At 36.2% G+C, this 21,952-nt stretch overlaps 1 protein-coding gene across 2 annotated transcripts in view; it reads left to right on the forward strand.

Moving 5' to 3' along the window:
* Nucleotides 1–21,952, forward strand: part of LOC150104283 (sphingomyelin synthase-related protein 1-like) — a 195,494-nt gene that overhangs the window by 6,836 nt on the left and 166,706 nt on the right. The window contains exon 2 of one of the 2 annotated variants that reach the window (XM_090396887.1): nt 10,222–10,413. Coding sequence is in view for 1 of the 2 variants with exons in the window: in XM_090396886.1 (XP_090253012.1) it covers nt 10,229–10,399 (171 nt within the window). In the remaining variant the exon portion in view is untranslated. The remainder of the gene's footprint in view (nt 1–10,221; nt 10,414–21,952) is intronic. The other variant, XM_090396886.1, reaches the window with a different exon arrangement.

Below are 21,952 nucleotides of genomic sequence, written 5' to 3' on the forward strand. Positions count from 1 at the left end.
AAAGAATAAATTAATGCTCTGAAAATTAACTAAGCATCAATCTACTCAAAGTTTTTGCACAATAGCATATCACGTCAGTTTTCTGCCCACACATGGCATATACTCTATGAAAGTGGTTAATCAATTGGTAGCCTAGTCAAAGAAATGATTGACATATAGAAGCCAATATAGAAGTTGTGTGTATGGAGATGCTGTTTAATTTATAAATCTATAATACAATTCGAGGTTTGAGAAGAGATATTCCAGTATTTGCTGAAGTTGATAAATTGGGAAGACTATCTCTTGATATCATGTAAGAATGTGAATAGTATAAATTAAAGATACCAAGAAATTATATACTTGCTTTAACCACCTTACCCTGCCATTATGGATCAAATATGCATCCTCATACCTTCGTATCCATCACATATTTCAATGTAATATCAGTGGTATTATAATTTTAATATTCACTTCGCATCCGTAATAAACTTGATGTCTATAGATGTCTTGGCCAGTAGCATTGTTAATCCTTTATCTAAGTGTAAGCAAACAAAGTTTGCACATGAAATATAATCAGGAGAGAGCAACTCGTATATAGAAGCTAATGGCTTCACATCACTTGCCTTAGTATCCCATAATGCAAAGCACAATCCTTATGGGTATTTATAATGGTATGCATTATACATACCTCTAAGTATTGAGGTCTCGTCAGTGGCAGCCAGACCCAGAGGTGATACTAAAGTTGAAGTAATGCAGAAGTCATATTTTCATATACGAGTTGCAATTTGTTTGCTTACACTTGGATAAAAGATTAAACCAAGTATATAATTTCTTGGTATCTTTAATTTATAGTATAACCAAGTGGAAAAATTTTCAGCAAGAATGTGAATAGGTTGTACTTTAAAAGTAAATTATACTTGACAAGAATTATATCCTTCTTTAGTCCTTTACCGAGTGTGTGTCTGTTCAAGTATCTTCGTGACTAGGATACTTGTGCACAGAGGCAGTTGCCTTCACACTAATTGCTTTAGTATCCCATAATGCAAACACACTTCCTTTCAGATGTACATATTACTGTGCATTATGTGAAGGGTCACTTCCCAGACAACTGGTTACAACCTTTATGGAGATCTTGTAAGTGGGAGGCAGACACAGGAAGATACCAAAGCTGAATTAATGGGGAAGTCATATTTTCCTTATAAAAGTAGTAGAAAAAGGTGCGTCAACTTATTATTAAAATCCTCTAGGAATGAGATAGTTTGAGAATGTATCTTCACTTGGTCAGAGAGTAAATTATACTTGGCAAGAAAATATATTATTATTTAATTCTTTACCCTAGTTATGAAGATACTACATGCACAGCTTTATTTGCATACATTTGGGTAAAGGATTAAACAAGAATATAATTTCTTGTCAAGTATAATTTCCACTGGTGTCCAAAACCTAAGAACAAACACTGTTTCTGAAAATTACAGCTGCTAATTCCGACGAATCAGCTTGTGGCAATTTGTTTGACAATTTTGAGTAGAAAGCTGGTACACATTCATATTTTTGAATTGTGTGCAAAGGGATCTCGTGATAATATTCAACACAATAAAAGGCGAAAAGCTGCACTAAGCAAATTTCGTTTGAAGAAAGCTGTTTTCATGAAGGAATAAAGTTGCAAACTTGGATGTTTTGTAATGTCTCTAAAGACATCATCTCGATGATTTCAAGTGGGGAAGAATTATTGGAAAACTTGAAGAAGGGTGCAGAATTACTGATATTGCCAGAAAGTTTGGAATCTCACATAGTATTGTATCTAGGCTTTGGGCAGCATTTCAAGCCAATGGAATGTGTTCCAGAAATTTGCTGAGAGGTTGTTATTGCTCTACCACAGAGCATGAAGACAGAATTTTGGTTATAACAGCAAATCATAATTGACACACCATGGCAGGTCAGTTTGCAAGTTGGCTCCATTCAAGCACAGGTATGCAAATATCTCGACAAACTAGCAACATCTGCAACTAGTTGGCCTATATGCGTGAAGGCACACTTCCCCAGATCTCAACTTCATGAAACACATTTGGGACGCAATAGAGAGATGCATTGCTGCTCAAAATTTCCCTCTAGAAAAACAAACAAGGCCTTATCCTTGCTCTGAAGGAGGAGTGGACTATTTGCCTCAAGAACTCGTGAATCATTTTGTGCTAAGCACGGTATGCCATTCAGAGCTGCATTGCAGTTCTGGGTGGACATATTCCATATGAAATGTCTCTTTGTATAATTTTCTGTAAACACTTTACATTAATTCCTTAACTACCTCCTTAGGAAATTTGTAACTTGTGCCAAAAACGTATTGCAATTTAATTTATATGAAATTTCTAACACATCTTATGTGTAATGAACATTTATTGTTTATTCAAATATAAGTGGATATTGAATCCAACATTATTTCAAAGCCGAATAGAGAAACTACAAGAGTTTCATGCCAAGTATAGATAGAAACTATAAAAGTTTTGGCTGATCCAAGTGTAAGCAAACCTTTCATGATAGGGGCAACTCGTCGTAAAGGTGGGTTAAGCTCTTATCGCTATCCTTAGTATTTTCCCATAATGTAAAACACATTTCCTAGGAGATTTATGATGTTATACATTATGGGGAGGCATCGCTGAAGTGAAGCCTGACTCTCTATTTCAGTAATTCTTGGTACCTTTTGTAATGTGACACCTCTTGGCAATTCGTATGGTAAAGTATAACCTCTGCATCACTACAACCTGAGTATTTACAATTTGGGTCTGCCTACTCACTGAGGAGACCTCAACAGAGGTCGAAACTGGTCTGGGTAGTAATCCTCCCCCCATAATGTATAACATCATACATTATGGGAAAATACTAAGGATAGTGATCAGAGCTTAACCCACCTTTATTACGAGTTGCCCCTGTCATGGAAGGTTTGCTTATGCTTGCATCTGCCGAAACTTTTATAGTTTCTATCTATATTCAGCATGAAACTCTTGTAGTTTCTCTATTTGGCTTTGAAATAATGTTGGATTCAATATCCACTTATATTTGAATAATTTTGCATCACCAAAGTGAAGCCTTTTGGCTCTCTATTTCAGCAATTTATTGTTTGTCCCCATTTGGCTGTAGTCATAAAAATTTTTGCATATATAAGTAAAAATGTAGTTCATCCTTAGCTTTTGAACCCCAGTGTACTTTCTAACCAAGTGAAAAAACTTTTGTACAGGCTGATTTTTTGGCCAGTAAATGGGAGGTGTCAGTTCAGTGTTGTATTTTTGCCAGATTATTATTATTATTATTCAGGCCTCCATGTAATCAAAAGACTCATCGTGGAAGGTCCTTCCTAAGAACATAAAGTCTATCAAGACTCATCGAGGGGAGGTTCCCCCCCCCCCCTAAGAAACACAAAATCTATCATACCACTCCTTAAACTCATTGACCGCTCTTTGCTCTCACTACTCCATCAGGCAATGCATTCCACGGTTCAACCACCCTCCATGCAAAGAAATTACTCCTACCTTCTTGCTCACAGTTTCCTTTCGTAACTTCCGGGGATGGCCTCTTGTCATCACTCCTTCCTGCTGTTCAACCAAGCAAAAGAACTTCTCAGTGTCAACCCTGTAACCACCTCTCAACAGTTTAAAAGTCTCAATCATATCACCTCTCCTTCTTCTATCCACCAAACTCTGCAGTCCACATTCCCTCAGCTGATCCTCATAACCAAAATTGTACAGTCCTGAAACCATCTTTGTCATCCGTCTTTGTACCCTTTCCACAGTTAATTTATCCCCTTCAAACCCTGGGGACAAAATCTGAGAACAGTAGTCTAGGTGTGGGCTGATCAGAGACTTATACAACGGAATGATAACCCTTTTATATGAGAAGGTCTATGTCCTTCTCATAATTGCAGCAATCCTCTGTGTTACCTTTACCACCTTTGCAATACGTCCCCTAAATTTCAGGTTTCTATCAATCATCAACTCCTGATTCCTTGTCTCCCCTACTTCCTCCAGTATAACTCCTTCCATAGAGTATGTAGCATCCCATCGATATTTCCCAAACCTCAAGACCTTACATTTTGCTGCATTAAACTGATACCCTCATTCATTTGCCCATCTATCTAGCTTATTCAAATCCTCTTGCAGGGCTACCACATCTGCACTATTACTAATAATCTTTCCCAGCTTCGCATCATCTGCAAACAACTGAATATCCCTTTGCAATCCACTGGCAATGTCATTGATATAAAGGTTAAACAATATAGGTCCTAGTACTGAGCCCTGTGGGACCCCACTTGTAACCCTCTGCCTCCTTGAAACTGCTCCACCATACACAATTCTCTGATACCTATCAGACAGCCAATCCTGAATCCAGTTGACCAATCTGACATCCAGACCCATGTGCTGCAACTTAAATATCAGCTTATCATGTGGCACCCTGTCAAATGCCTTCGCTAAGGCTAAGAAAATTGCAGTATATGCTAACAGAAAAGGTATATTTTATTGGTGGAGGTTCCCTCACAGTGATGGATGTTTGGTATTGGTGGAGAGGAAATGAAGTTCGAGACATTGGAAAGGTTATTGTCAAGATTACCCAGAAAACTGAGAGAAGATGCAAAAAGGGTGCTGAAAGAGGCAAAAAAGGATGAAACAATCAAGACTGTGAACATGTCTAGGTGTGAGAGATGAGTCAGTTGTGAAAGCTAATGAGAATGTGCAGCAAGAGAAATAGTCTGCTGTATTAATTTTGATGTAATTATTAATGTATGGAGAGTGCTTGATAACAGAAATATGACAAAGGATTTGGATTTTGCAATCTGTACTGTATTCACAGACTGGATTGCACTTAAAATAGACTTTGTGTTAGGAGCTTAGTGAAACATTTATACAGCTACTCAGGGAAGGTAGATATGGCATGAGTACTTGGGCACATGCACTAAGCTAAGAAATCGAGTTTGTTGTAGCAGAGGGGAGAGTGTGCGCCAGGAAGGAAACTTGATATTTAACTTTGTTGGATGGTAGAAATGGTCGCATAGTGACTAAGCTAACCGCACTGAAGAACAAGCTGGATTCAGACCAAATAGAGGCTGCGATCAAATTTTCACGTTAGTATTGTATTCACAGACTGGATTGCACTTAAAATAAACTTTGTGTTAGGAGCTTAGTGAAACATTTATACAGCTGGTCAGGGAGGTAGGCATGGCATGAGTACTTGGGCACATGCACTAAGCTAAGAAATTGAGATTGTTGTAGCAGAGGGGAGAGAGTGCGCCAGGAAGGAAAGTTGGTATTTAACTTTGTTGGATGGTAGAAATGGTCACATAGTGACTAAGCTAACCGCGCTGAAGAACAAGCTGGATTCAGGCCAAATAGAGGCTGGGATAAAATTTTCACGTTATGACAAATACAGGGTGTTCGGGATAAATTTGACATATTTATAATTAATTATATTTTTCCGTAAGTTACATGTATTAACACACACTTCTCTTCATTTAAAAGTTTGGACCCTTCTTCATTCACATACAAGATGTCAGAAAGGATGGATAGCTGGAACCCACCTGAATCATGGAAGAGAATAACTTGTATCATGATGATTCGTGCCCGCCATCAAAATAAGGATATTACGACTGCTGCCCAATGCTCCCTGAATACAGTAAAAACAATCAGGCATGAACTAGAGACTTGCAATGGTGACTACGAGGATGTAGCAAGAAGAAAGATCCCTAGCAGACGATCTGATTGCGTTCGTACAGCAGAATTCCTCGCAAATCTGCAGGAACAGGTGTTGAAGAACCCTGGCATTGGAATTCGGGCTTTGTTCGTGGAGTTGCTAACTGTAGTCAAGCCCTGGATAACAAGGGTAGGCAATGGTAGGCCGTATGTATGGCAGCAGGATTCGGCCCCTTGCCACACCTCTGGAAAAAGTCAAAAATGGTTGTCTGAAAATTTCTACGACTTCACCAGTCCAAATGTTTGGCCTCCAAACTCCCCAGACCTTAACCCCATGGATTATTTTGTATGGGGCGCAGTTGAAAAAGACACCAATCGCACTTCCAGTAATACAAAAGCCCAGTTAATGGATAAAATTAAAACAGTTTTTGCGGCCCTTCCCAGGGAGACTGTAGCATCAGCTTGTTCGAGGTTCCGAAGCAGAATTGAAGCTGTGATCGATGCTAATGGTGGTTATTTTGAGTAAATCTTGTTGATAGTATTGTAATTAACTCTGCCTGTAATGTTTTTTTGTCAATTCATTAAATTTAATAGATACAAAGAAGATTTTCTTTTTCCTTACGAAACTGTCAAATTTATCCCGAACACCCTGTAGTTGAGAAATTGTGGGAATATAACAAAGATTTGTATTTAAGTTTTGTAGATCTGGAAAAGACATATGACATGGTGCTAAGAGAGAAGCTGTTTAAAGTGCTACATTTGTGTGGTGTCAATGGAGCTTTATATCAAGCAATAGTTGTAAGTCAGCAGTTAGAATTGAAGGAAGCATACAGGAAGATGGTTTTCTGTTGAATCTGGTATCTATATGGATTCAATTATGAAGGGAAGTGGTATTAAACCTGATATCAGAATTGGAGATGTTCATCTCAGCTGTTTACTCTATGCAGATGATGTTATACTTCTAAATAAATCTGCTACAAGTCTGCAAGATTCCCTGATTAAATTGAATAACTGTTGTAATAGAAACGGTATAAAGGTCAGCATAACAAGACAAAGACAATGAAAATAGCATGAAGCATTAAAATATCAACTGCATTTTGAATGGAGGACCTATAGAACAAGTAAAACATTTCAGCTACTCAGGCACGATTTTTAATGAAGATGGTAAATTAAATATGGAAATACACAACAGAATCAGCAAAGCTGGTATGGTGGGAAGTCAATTGAATTAATTCATATGGAATAAGAGAGAAATTAGTCAAAACACTAAATTAGCTGTATACAAGACAGTGCTCAAACCAATATTAACTTATGGATCTGAGAGCTGGGTTAGAAATAAAACATTTGACCAAAGTCTAGAGACCACAGATATGAGAGTCCTGAGAAAGGTTAGAGTATATTAGGAAAGAACTTGCTAATGTTAGCATTCAGGAATGTGTTAGCAGAGCTAATCTAAGTGGTATGGTGACTTAAAACAGAATGGGAGAGGCAAGATTAGCAAAACAAGTGTTCTTTGCCAGGTTGGCAGAAATTAGACTCAGAGGAAGACCAAGATATAGGTGGATTGATACAGTAAAAAAGTGCCTTAGAAGATATAAATATAAGATCTGATAATGTTGAAGTCTTGACAGGTAACAGATTGATTTGGAGGAAAATTGTAGTTAGGAAGTTAGTAATGGTGTAAGTTTTTCATGCAGTACTATCATATTCTGTACACCCCTTGAGGGTACATATCAGGAATTTGATGATGAGTTTATTAAACTCATCATCATCAAATCTGAAAAGTTCCATAAGTCATCAGGGGTATGAATTATAAACAAAACTAGAAAGAAGCAGATAAAACTAGAAATTTTTCATCAGTATAGTACAGTGGTTGATATCGACACCAGGGGTCAATAGAAAAATATAAGACATCATTGTACAGGTAATATTTAATTCGGTTAACTTGGATTACCTCCATCCTGAATGACAACGCAATTAAGAATGAATCGTTGGAACAGTGACACGAATAGGACCTGTAAGATGGAGCAAGGTCATGAAAATAGTTTCAGTGGCCAATCATGTAGGCCAAAATGACGTATTTACCAATAAACAGATGTCTGTGGTTCCTGCCCGTGGTACATCCTATATATACCTATAGGAAGATTGTATTATTATTATTTTGTTATCTAAATTAAATTTTATATTTTATATATTATTTATCCCTCCTATCAAATATGTAATATTAATAAGGACATCAAAAACAAAAATGTATCCCTTTTACGTTAAGCCAATATAATAATATATACTATATTATACATACAAGAAATACTGTAACTATAAAATAAACAATTTAAAAACTCATAAGCGTCTTTTTTTGCTTGTCCTGTCATAATTACGTAATAGTAAAATAGAGGGGGTCGATAAAAAGTCCAGAAACCCTTGAAGGGGTCTACGCTCAAAGAAGTTTGGCGACCCCTGGTATGGTACATACCACAAAGTGACAAACAACCATTAGATTAAATAATATGCAAGTGTTCAAACAAAGCTAGATGTTGCTGCCATATTCTGTTTCGTAATGCTTGTTAAATTCTGGATTTGTGGTTGTTAGATATTTAGATCAAATTTGATTTTATCATTGCTGATAAAACGTGGTGTAGAATTAAACCTTTGTTTTTGTTATACTGTGTTGGGTATGGAGAATTTCTGAGACTTCTTTAAATGTTGTTATTAAACAGTGATGAGCAGCATATAGCATTTTTTTTTTTTTTTAGCAAAAATACTTGGTGACCTATATTTGTTGTGTGAAAGGCTGATCTCAGTCCATGTTTCCATTTCCCACATTCTTTACATCAAGATTCTAACAAACTGCAAATCTGGAATACATCTGTTGTGTAGTTATTCTTTCTAGTTTTACGCACACATGCACACACAGTCTTGTATCACTGATGTAAGGCTGACAACTTACAAAAAACTTGTTGGGTTTTTTTGTTAGTTTAAAGAAATCTAATTATCGTTAACAAACATAGTCTCCATACACAAAGTCAAATGAATGTTTTTATTTATTTTATTTTTTCCCACTTTCAATATTCACCAATTCTCATTACATTCACTATATATATTAAAAAAATATGAGGAAATATGCATATCTTCCCCTCCCTTTTTTTTTTACACTCTTGCAGTACATTTCTCTAAAGATTGTATTTACTGAAACTTTTTGATCGCCTTACTCATCAGGACAATTGGATCCTCAGGTATTCTCATTAGTTAAGGAAGCTATTGTAATAAATTTAACATGAAAATCAAGATAAAAAGTTAAAAACTGTGAAATTAGATAGGAACACTGAAAACATCAACTCATCTTGAATGGGAAACCTATAGAACAAGTGAAATATTTTGACACAATAAAATATTTGGTGAACATGTGAAAAATTAAATATGGAAATAGTCAAGAGAATAAGTAAAGCTGGTAGTTGGTGGATTGAGTGGTGGAAACGGAGAGTTGGTGCCCTCCCTTGAGGTGTCAAGTAATAATAATAATAATATTAGAATGTAATTGACATTTTTAATATTTGGTAACATGTGAGCAGAGTTAATCTCATGTGGTATAGTTACTTAAACACCCTTTTGATAAACTCAAAAGAATTGTTGTACAGCCAATAATGATGCAAATCTGATTTGTGTATAGACATTGTGATAACATTTAATGGCATCTAAAAAAAGACTCAATGTTACATATTACAAAGGTTATATGTAACATGCAAAAATATATTTTTAAATTTCTGGAAATTAAACTTTTTTTTTTTTTCCCCTCCAGAATATTTATATATTTACATTAATATGTACTTAATTGAGATAAAGAATTTTTTTTTTTCAAACAAAAAGTTAAGTACAAAAAATTGTCTAGCCTCTTTATCACTCTACAATTCTTGTAGAGTAATTTGAGAAAAATCATAAGGATTGGAATTTAGGAATAGTATATAAATCTAAGAACCTTTGTAGCTCAAACAGTATAGATGAAGCTCTTTGGTCAGAAAGACCAGGGGTCCATGATGTGAGGAACCTTTATCTGGTCTCTTTCTGCTAAAGGTGAGTTAGCCGGTATCATATGGAGGTAGAGGATTTTTCCACCCAGAAACTCAGGTTTTTCATCCTTCAGAATGGCAGACTGGCCTTGTGAACACAGATGGATTACAGCCATGAATACTCGCATGCAAGCCATAGGTCTGATTTGTCAGCCATATGTCGATCCCAAGCCAAGATAAAATGGGGGGTTGGGGAAAGCAATGGTGAACTACCCTGTAAGAATCTCACCAGACACCCTTTGTGGCAAGAACCTTGCCTACAAAGTTTACAAGAGTTGGATGTGACTGAAGGGTTAAATCATCATTATCATATAAATTTAAACTTTCATTAAAAAAAAAAAAAAAAAAACTTTTCCAAGTAGTCATTTATTTGAATTCTAGATGTTGGAAAGTAAATTAATGGCATCTTTCATTTGCTTGAATTTCTTTTGTTATAATATTTATTTCTTGCAACTTGTTAAATAGAGAAGATAATGTCTAAACTTTCTTTTTTATTTTTTATAAAGAATAGTAATGAAAATGGATAGTGTTGAAAATTGGACAATTGAAGATGTCGCATGCTGGCTGGAAGATAATGGTTTTGAAGAATATGTTGGACTTTTCTGTGATCAGCACAAAATGGATGGAAAAGCACTGCTCATTACATCAGAGAATGATCTGAAGCAACCTCCACTCAACATCAAGGTTAATGATGAAATGTAAAGCTTTAATTTATAATGAAATGATAGTTTTATTGTTATTTTCTAGTATTTTCACAGTAAATTTATTTCCTTATGAGATTTGCATAACTTCATGATACCACTTTCCATATCAAGCAATGCAGAGATGCTGTATGAAAATAATTCAAATCAATTATACAAATTAAGTGTAACAAAGAAAGTTACACTTTTAACAGAAAGGTTTGAAAATTTGCAGTTTTTTGATTATTTTGCTGGTAGAATGGGCAAAAGGTAATGGACTGACATCCATTACCTTTTGCCCATTCTACCAGCTTATTTAAATCATCCTGCAAACTTACAACATCAGCTTGATTTTTTATTGCACTGCCCAACTTTGCATCCTCAGCAAACAACTGAATATCTCCCTGTAAGTTATATCATTTATATGCAAATTAAACAACAATGGCCCAAGCACAGAGCCCTGAGGCACACCACTGATCACCTGCCTCATCCTGTACTCTGCTCCTCCATATTTAACATGTAGTATTCCAAACATATTTAACATGTAGTATTTCTACTTTAAATGTGTCTAAATTTTATTTAAATTTAGACACATTTAAATTTCTTCATTTCTGTGACCATAACCTTTAAATTTCCTTCTAAATTATTATTATTATTATTATTATTACGGGTATCTCCATGGAGTCAGTAGACTCATTGCGGAAGACCCAAACTAGCAAAACAATATCTGTCGTATCCCTTCTTGAATTCATTTACAGACGAAGAGCTCACAACTAAGCCAGGCAATGAATTGCACTCATTCACCACCCTCCAGGCAAAAAACCTTGTTCTGTTCTGTCACCCTTGTTAACCACACCCTTCTTTAATTTCCAGGGATGACCTCTTGTTCTTCCATCACTATCACACAGCTGAAACATTTCCCCTGCATCAATCCTATAAAAAACTTTCAGTAATTTCAATGTTTCTATCATATCCCCTCTTCTCAGCCTATCAACCAACCTCTGCAATCCACAAGCTATCAATTTATCAATGTAGGGAGCATTTTTTACATCACTTACCAACTTAGTCACTCTTCTCTGAACCCTCTCCACAGCCTCCTCATCTCCAAGGAATCCAGGTGACCAGACCTGAGCACAGTAATCCAAATGTGGAAGTACCAACGCTTTATAAAGGGGAATAATAACCTCTTTATCTCTGGATGTCAGTGTGTTCCTCAACAACCAAGTAATCCTATGTGCAATCTTGGACACCTTAGCAATGTGTCCCCTGAACTTCATCTCCCTATCTACCAACACCCTTAAGTCCCTAGCCTCATCAATCTCTTGGAGTACTGTTCCATCAATATAGTACACAGCTGGTAATCTTTTAATCCCAAAATGTATGACGTTACACTTTTCCACATTAAACTGACATCCATTACCTTTTGCCCATTCTACCAGCTTATTTAAATCATCCTTCAAACTTACATCAGCTTGATTTTTTATTGCACTACCCAACTTTGCATCATCAGCAAACAACTGAATATCTCCCTGTAAGTTATATCATTTATATGCAAATTAAACAACAATGGCCCAAGCACAGAGCCCTGAGGCACACCACTGGTCACCTGCCTCATCCTGGACTCGGCTCCTCCATACACCACCTTCTGGTATCTCTCCCTGAGCCATTCTCCTATCCATATCACTAATTTAGTATCCATTCCCATCTGCTCCAATTTGCGTAACAGTGTTCCATGGGGGTATCCTGTCAAAAGCCTTAGCAAAATCCAGAATAATCACTATGTTGCCAGTTCCTTTGTCCAACTCAGATGTCATTCTATTATGAAAAGTTAATAGATTGCTAAGGCAGGATCTATCTTAAACAAATCCATGTTGGCCTCTATAGAGTCTCATATCCTGATCCACCCATTCTTGAATTTTGTCTTTAACCAACTTTTCCAATACTTTTACCACTACTCCTGAGATGGTGATTGGTCTCTAATTAACTACTGCAATTTTATTATTATGTGATACCTCCAGGGAGTCCAAAGACTCATCGAGGGAGAGTGTGCCAACAGCATCAAATGATTGGCCCTTGCAGCTACTAACCGCACTCAAACTTGCTTAACTTTTTACGAGCCATTAGTAGTAGAGGCTCTACCAGTCGACCAACCTTTGCTGGCCAACCTTTAGAGCCACCCTTATGGAAAGGAACCACTTTGCCTAACTTCCACTCCCTAGGGATCATACCAGAGTTCAAACTTAAATTAAATATCCAAGTAAGAGGGGTTGACAATTCATTTGCACATTCATGCAACACCTGAGCTGATATTCCATCTACGCCTACAGCAGTGTTTATATTTAAATTTTGCAATATATTAAATACCTCTGATTTCTTAGCTTCAATTCTCCCATTAGATATTGCTACAGGTACAGAGATATCCTCACTTGGGTGATAGACGTTTGAAAAGTGATCACTCAGTAACTCGACTATTACATCTGATTTTGTCACCTCAATACAATCAGCACCCACTAAAGTTATCCTTCCAAAGTCATTCTTCCGTTTACTTGCCACATAGCGGAAGAACTCTTTAGGATTACCCTTGATCTCTTTTTTTGCTAAGGTCTTCTCATAATCTGATTTAGCTTTTCTTACTATGCTGGTAACCTTCCTAGCTTGAGCCTTGTACTGCTCATGGATGTACTGATCGCCTTTCTCCTTGTAAATTCTCCATAACATTTTCTTTTTTTGCAGGTCAAGCTTGATACTACTGCTCATCCATCTAACATCTGCCTTGTTTGACTTCCTGACCACGGGGACACAATCTGATATTGCTTTCTTCAGATACCCACTGATTTTATCCCATGCACTGCTAACATCTTTCCCCTGCAATATGTTCTGCCATGGGATGGCTGCAAGCTCACTCCGAAGCTTGTTATAATTGCCTAACCTGTAGTTCCGTATATACCCCTTCTTAACAGAAAAATCCACAGATTTTGCAACCTCCCAAGTCAATACCACATGATCGCTTTCACCAATTGGAGGTAACGAGGACACCTTACTTATGCATATATCCTCTGAACCAATAACCAAGTCCAACACTCTCACACCATGTGTCCCTTCAATTTATGTGTTGTTTCAAGTAATTATCTCATAGAAGATGTATGAATTCCATTTCCTTTTTGTTACGTGATATTTCCTCTTTCCAATTTGTATCACTATAATTAAAATCCCCCATAATAATCACTAAGCCTTCACTCATTGCACTAAGTTGCTGATGCATGAATTCAATATTTCCCCCTGTACTCCCTGGCCTATAGCAGCATCCAACTGTATATTTGGTTGCATTGGTCACTATTTCACACCAGACCGCCTCAAATGAACTCTCATTCACATGTCTATCATCTTGATATACTACTTTCTTTGGCTGCAACACATCAGCTATCATCAACAGTACTCCTCCCCCTGTTCTATCTTCTCTATCCTCCCTGAAAATACTGTACCCATCACATTCAATTCCAGTGATCACATCTTCTACTGACAGCCAAGTTTCACTGATGCCTACAACTTTTGGAGAGATTGCACTGACTAATGCCAAAAATTCTTCTCTCTTATTTCGAATGTTTCTTGCATTAGTATACAAAAATTGCAGATTCCCTCTAGATCTTGTACTGGCTTTAGAACTGATATATTGTCACTAATTTCAGTAATCCCATGCTGATTTTTATCCCCTCTCTTCTGCATTTTATTCTGCAAATGAGGATCAATAAATATACAATCAGTGCTAAAGTTTCTCTCTCTTACACTCAACCTTTTCAATATTAGTTTCCCTGCCCAATTACTTCAACTTGTTCAGAAAACAGTAACTTCTTCAATCACTTATGTCCTTCCATGTTCAGATGCAGCCCATCTCTAGCATGCAACTGTCTTTTTTCCTTCAAACACACTCCAAACATCAACAAATTCCAGACCTCTTTTTTTGCACATTCTTGCAATCGTATCATTCATTATCATCGCTCATCTACTTAACTTGTAATTGTCAAAATGAGGCAGCACACACATGCTGTCCTCCCATTGACACTTTTCCTCTTCACAATATCTAACAATGTTCTTAAATCTTTTCTTACCCGATTTATACCACCACTCAGGTCATTTGTACCCACCATAACTATCATCTTCTCTGCTTCATGCCTTCTCTTTATTGCTAAAGCCACTCTTTCTATTATCCCACCAGCCAAGCACTCCTCATGCATACCACTCTCTGTACCCTTAATCATAGAATCACTATATATCTTACCCAATCACTCCCATACTATTTATTACTGCATCATTCACCAAACACTCCACCATATACGTAAATCTGTTCTAGTTACTTCAGCTAAAGTAATCTCTATAGTCCTAATTTTTCTGTTTAACACATTAAACTCAGTTTTAACTTCCAGTATCTCCTTACTGAGCACTTTGAATTCCTCATGCAGAAGATGGTCATTTTTATGAACTCCTGCCGAAGTTCTTCCGCTATGGTCCCAATGTCAGCTTCCATTCCTAAACACTCCAGCCTATCCCGACACTTCTTACATACGTTGACATTTTCATTCTTCTCACTTAGCCAGACCGACCACAGATCCTTCACATTCTTTGGCGCATACATGTAGCAGTTTCCGCAATGCATCATTGCAAAAAATCTAATGCTGCGCCCGCCTTTCGTGTAGAAGTCCTGCGTGCCGCTGACGTACGTTTCTTGTTGGATGTCATCTTTACACGTTGAAGTATTGAAACAAAAGGCAGCAAAACACAATATATACAACACAGTTCCAAACAATAACACTACTGAAGGACACTTGTATCTAACTGATGCACAACTGCAGCACAATTTGAGACAAAAAGCCACACTATATTTAAATTTAAAAACACTTTTTTTAGCCTAACTAAACACGACCGCCACATTCACCAAGGACACTAGCACCACCCTTATCGAGACTTAGTTGCATAGAATTACTTAGTGTTGTACATACCTCATTTCAAATGCCATAGGGAATTTTCTGTGGGTCAGGGGAAAAAAAAGTTCACATTTTGAGTAAGACTGTATTTATTCTGTTGTTGAAATAGTTACATAGTGAACAGCTGATGTCACTTCCCCTTTAATAGTCTACTTTGCATACCTAGGGTAATATTCTATATTAGAAATATTTGAAATTTGGAATTAAATTTCCCTTTTACTGCCTATTATGTCTTTGAAATATTAAAAATATTAACACAAGGTTGGCAAAAGCCAGGTGAATCTCCTTTCCTTATATACTATCTTCTTGACCTACCTTAAATTTTTGAGTATAGCATTGAATTAAACAGTAGATGTTTTACTTGAAGTTGAGTGGGATTGAGAAATGGGGGTGACAAAACTATAAATACATTTTGAGACTGCAGTTAAGATAGGAAATAATTATGTCTAACAAACAGAAAATGAAATGTTATAACCAGCGCCATAACGAGGGCATGGCGAAAGAGGCATCCACCACGGGCGCAACTAGGTTTGGGGTGCAAAACGTTAAAAATAAATAAATAGATATAAAAGTCCGCTATTTTATATTGTATTTTTTAATTTCGGCAATACGTCGTTTTAGACATACAAATTCTGCAACACATTGCAACTCATTTTGACAGGGTTAATAGTAAGTATTTAACATATTGCATTTAGTAAAATTTAACTTGTTACATTTAAATTTTTTAAACTTTTTGTCATTTTTGGGTTACAGGGCACAAGTTAATCACTTGCCACAAAGCGCTTCATACCCTCGTTACTGTACTGGTTATAACCGTCAACATTCTGAATATTCATATTTTATTAAAAACACTTTGTAGACTAATCACTATATGCTTACAGATGTTCTACAAAATTTTGTTTATGTAAATCAGTGTAAACATAAATACTCTTTTTGAATTATCTTCTGTTGTTAATACGTTTATATTATGTAGAAAGACACACAATTTATTGTTAGTTTATATCTTATACAGTTGTACATTGTAAATATATTGCGTTTATGTATAGCAGTAAATTTTAATGAAGTAAATGTATTAGATTTGCTTATTAGACTCTCCAGAATAAGTCATCACCAAATTCCTGATATTTAACTTCAAGGATGTACAGGAATGATAGCACTACATGAAAAGATTACACTTTGTTAATTTTCAATTAACAATATCTGTCAAGACTGCAGTGTTATCAAATCTTATATTTCCATCTTTAAAAGCCACTTTTTACTGTATTACTCCATCTACATCTTGGTCTTCATCTGGGTCTTTTACCTGCCAACCTGGCAATAAACACTTCTTTGCTAATCTTTCCTCTTCCATTCTATTTTAGTGACCATACTACATGAGATTAGTTCTACTTACTCATTCCTGAATGCTAACAATTAAAAGTTCTTTCCTAACATCCTCATTTTTAATGTGATACTGCTATTCATGCCATCTGTTGACTCGTTAAGCTTTCTCAGAACTCACATATCAGAGGTCTCCAGTTTTTGATAAAGCGTTTTATTTTTAACTCATTTCTTAGATCCATAAGTTGAAATTGGTTTGAACACTGCCTTTTATACAGCTACTTTAGTGTTTTGATTAATTTCTATCTTATTCCATATAAATTTATTCAGTTGACTTCCTACCATACCAACTTCACTAATTCTGTTGTCTATTTTCATATTTAATTTGTCATTGTTATTATTATTATGTAACGGGGTGCTTAAGGGTCAAAGCTGTATAACTGAGAGGAGACCTCCACATAGCCTTTAAAGGAATGCGGAGAACCGACCAGGGCTTCTGACGTAATGTCCAATCCTCACGTTCTCATGGTGCCCTGTTGGGTATCTACCTGGATACTGAACGAATGAGGATGGGCTGCAATTTGGGAATAAGCCGACCAAATTGTATTCTTATTGGCTTAAACCAATATAGAAAATTATGGTACAACATGACAAAATTTCATGCCAGCTGGGGCGTCGCCCAGTTAAACAAGTCTCCTGTTGTTTTTGCCAGGGAACCAGGGCGAACAGTGAAAAGTCAGCTACTGGAACAAATCTGAAAGCAAACACACCCTGCAACATCGCCAGAGTTAAAGACTGGTACTTTCAACATAAGAAGCCTGAATGGCAAAGAAATGGAGCTAGCGGAGGAATTAGATAAGTACCAGATCGACATAATAGGGATGACTGAAACAAAAAAGACAAAAATTGGTCAAAAACTTTCTGAACAATAAATACAAAATGTTATATTCAGGAAATGACAATCAAGGAAAAGAAGGAGTAGCCATAGTATTCAACACAAAATATGAGATTCATCTTCTTGAATGGCAGGCAGTCTCAAATAGAGTGATGTGGGCAAATATCAGAATGGGGAATTGGACAATGAGACTTATTTGTGCCTATGGTCCCACAGAAGGTTCTACTAAAGTAGAAGTGGCAGAATTTTTTGATGGTTTAGAAAAAGCAACTGACACAATGATAAAGGAAAAGTTGGTCCTTGTTGGGGATCTAAATAGCAGAGTTGGAAATGATTGTCTGACATACAAAAATATTTTGGGAAAATTTGGAGAAAAGAGCAAAGCCAATAATAATGGCAATTACCTGTTGGATTTCTGCTCAGGACATTCAGGACATGCACTGGTTATTACTAACACCATGTTCCAACATAAAAATGTGCACAAATTCACATGGAGAGAAGAGGCAAGGAATAAGAAAAGTCTCATTGACTATGTTATTGTTGATAGTGATGTTTTCTCCCTGGTGCAGGACACCAGAGTGTACAGAGGATTTGAAATTGGAAGCGATCACTATTTAGTCTTGAGCAGGATAAAATTGAATTTCGTATTGAAAAGAATAACATCTAAGAAAATTTTAAGTTGAATAAAAGTTGAGCAGCTCTCAGATATGAACTGTAGACTAAAATACACAAAGTTTATTGAAGAAAAAATGAAAGAGTTTGAGAACAGGAACCAAACCTTGGAAATTCAGTGGCAAGCCTTGAAGAAAACCCTGATTGATTCAGCCAGAGAGGCAGTGTTGAGGTTGTCTGCAAGGATAGAAAAATCAAAACTTCATGGTGGACACAGGAAGTTTAAGAGGCAGTGAAGGAAAAGAAGAAAGCATATCAAAAGTTACTGGCAAATAAGTCAGCTTGTGCTCTTAGAGAATACAGAGACAAATGTAAGAAAGCTTAACACTGTGTAAAACTAGCTAAACAAAAATCATGGGAGGACTTTGGCAAGAACATAGAAAATAAATATCAAGAAGGTGGTAAGATATTCTGGAGGTTGTTGAAGAAGCTTAGAAATGGAGGAAAGAGTGCTGTAAAAGTAGTTAGAGATGATAGAGGTTACATGAAAACAGGAGAAAAAGATATCCTTGAAGTATGGAATAATTACTTCGAAAAATTGCTAAATGAAACAAGCAGTGATAGCACAGTGGTAAAAAAAAAAAAAAAAAAAAAAACACTGACCAGGCATGCACTCAGGAGTACATATCCATACTTGAAGTAGAAAAAGCCATCAAAGGCTTGAAATGTGGAAAAGCAGCAGGATTAGATGATATTCGACCAGAAATGCTGAAGTATGGTGGTATCTTACAGTGGCTGCACTGCATAGTTCAGAAAGCCTGGGCAGAGGGACGAATTCCCGATGATTAGAATAGAGCTCTAATAGTACCCATATATAAAAAGGGAAATAAAACTGAATGTGAGAATTACACAAGTAGTTCCCTACTGAGTGTTCGTGGCAAGATTTATGCCAGTATACTTGAGAAACGGTTGAGAAGAATTGTGTGAAGAAAAGTTTGGTGAAGAACAAGCTGGATTCAGGCCAAATAGAGGCTGTCAGGATCAGATCTTCACTTTACGACAAATAGTTGGGAAAGCATGGGAATATAACAAAGATCTGTATTTAATGTTGAAAGTTTATTTTTCACTTGGTTAGACTATAATAAATTTAGTTTAATCCTTTATGCAAGTGTGAGCAAACAAAGTTTGCGCCTGAAAGTATCTTCAGGACTGTGGTAAGGTGATACAACAACGGGAAACTCATTGCAAAGGTGGAGCAAGCTAACATCCCTCCTATCTCAGTATCTCCCATAATGCAAAACACATCTCCTTGCAGATATGTCTAATGTTATGCATTAAGGGAAGGGCCACTACCCAGACCAGTTTTGACCTTTATTGAGGTTCAGTGGTAGCTAGGCCCATGTGGAGATACCACGCAGAAGCATTAGCAAAGTCATCTCTACCTATAGGAGTTGACAAATGGTATGTCACCTTTTTAATAAATTACTATTTAATAACTTACTTTTTAATAAATAAATAAATTAGGTAAAAATACAAAGTCCCTACACTGCACCAAAACCTGGTTTTAGAGAAAATTTAAAGAGTCGTGAAATGCTCAAACACAACCCAAATCTCAACAAAAATGATGGCCTAATTATTTCAAGAATGTGGAGGACCCATCTACAACCTGTATAACAACCTAAACTAGCCATAGAAAAATCCCACTACAAGAAGACAACCTGGTGTGTGTTTGTAAGATCCAACAACAACTGAAAGAAATCTTATAACAATCAGAACTATCCAGATGAATATTAATACATGAGGACTTTAGCAGTTTATTGTAGTTGTATTTATTTTATTTTATTTTATTTTATTTATTTATTTTATTTTATTTTATCACTAGGGGTCAGGCTAGGGAAAAGGATTAATTATCTACGTAGATTTAGTTTACCGGTATACAGGGCATGAGCATGTAGCTTGGTTCCTTATACACTTGTATTCTTCCGATGATGACCTCGATACAGAGGTCGAAACGTCAAGTTTTATTTTGTTAGTAATTAATAAAATAATCTGTTCAACACGTCTGTTTTTGTGTCTCTAAATTTACAAATATAAGATCTGATAATGATAATATTGGAGTCTTGACAAGTAACAGACTGATTTGGAGGAAAATTGTACATAGGAAGTTAGGAATGTTGTAAATTTTTCATGTAGTACTATCATATCCTGTACACCCCTTGAGGGTACATGTCAGGAATTTGATGATGATGATTATTATGTAATGCCTCCAGGGAGTCCAAAGACTTATCGAGGGAGAGTGCGCCAACATCATAGAACGATTGATCCCCTTCCCACTACTAACCGTGCTGCCCAAACTTGCTTAACTTTTTTCTTTGGCCATTAGTAGTAGAGGCTCTACCAATTGACCAACCTTTGCTGGCAAATCATCTTCACTAAAAATTGTGCTTAACTAGCTGAACTATTTTACATGTTCTGTAGGTTCAGTATTCAGGATACAGTTGTGGTTCAGATATGTTTAAAATACATAAGTTAAAAAAGGACTTAATCAGTTGAGAAATTGTGAGATTTTACAATTTTCAAGCAAAGCACCATGAAGATAACATGTAATGGTGGCAGCTCGTCTCACTTCATGAAGTGGAACTAAAAATGTTAATGCACACTCAGGCATGTGTAAATAAAAAAAAGAACATGGTAGCTAGTAAACAACTGGATGGAGGATGGAGCTGTGTGGAAGGGAGAGAAAGAGGTGGAGATATGGAAAGATTTTTGGAACTGGTGAGAGGAATGTTCCATTAGTACTAGTCTTACAGAAAGATGTTTTAAAAGTTTAGCTGTTATGAATAACAGTTGTGGAAGAAATCTGTAGAACTTTTAAATGTGATAAATGACTTTCCTCATATAGAAAGAGAATTGCTTATTGGATATTAAAAGTTGATTAGAAAAACAAGAATTAATGGCTGTTTTGGAGATAATTACAGCAAGTTGATTTTTAAATCCTTGATAATTTTTCTCTGCAAATCCTTCATACAGGAAGAGAAAAAATGTTGTTAAACTCGAAGAAAGAAGAGATAATTTTGGGTATTTAATGGAGGAATGCAAGACGACAGTGTTCAAAATCAAGGATTTTATTATCGAAGTGTGAAATTTCATATCTCTGACTATAAAAAAAAGCAATTTAGAGTATTTTCAAGATTTTTAAAAGGCAAGTGATTTTCAAGATAACAAACTGTTTCCACTGAAGAGTTGAAAAAACTGTTTCTCACAACTTTTATTGGAAGTGCAACCGATTTTGCACTTTTTATCTGGCATATTTTGGGCCCAGATAAGATGTGATTTAATTAATTATCTTTTAGATTTTAAGTTGTGGTTAATGTTCATAATGTTGTAAATTTCTTTTAATGTATTTTATTATTATTATTACCATCATCATCTGACCCTCTATGGAGTCAAAGACTCATCATGGGAGGTACACACACAATGCTCATCCAACCTGATTCAATGAGTCTGTCAACATTCACAACACACTCAGACAATGCATTCTGCTCACCAGCCACTCTCCATGCAAAGAACCTTCTCCTCACTCCTTTGCTCATAACCACTTTATAGTTTCCAGTGATGACCTCTTGTTTTACCCCCTCCCCTTTTTTCTATGAAAAATCTCTTCCATGTCAACCTGATAACAACTCCTGACTAGCTTATATTTCTCAATATCCTCCTATTCATGTAGCTTTGCAACTTACATTCTCTCAAT

The sequence above is a fragment of the Typopeltis vanoorti genome, chromosome 8 (genome assembly GCF_054136105.1).
Source record: "Typopeltis vanoorti isolate ZY-2024b chromosome 8, IOZ_Tvanoo_1.0, whole genome shotgun sequence".
NCBI classification, from domain to species: domain Eukaryota; kingdom Metazoa; phylum Arthropoda; class Arachnida; order Uropygi; family Thelyphonidae; genus Typopeltis; species Typopeltis vanoorti.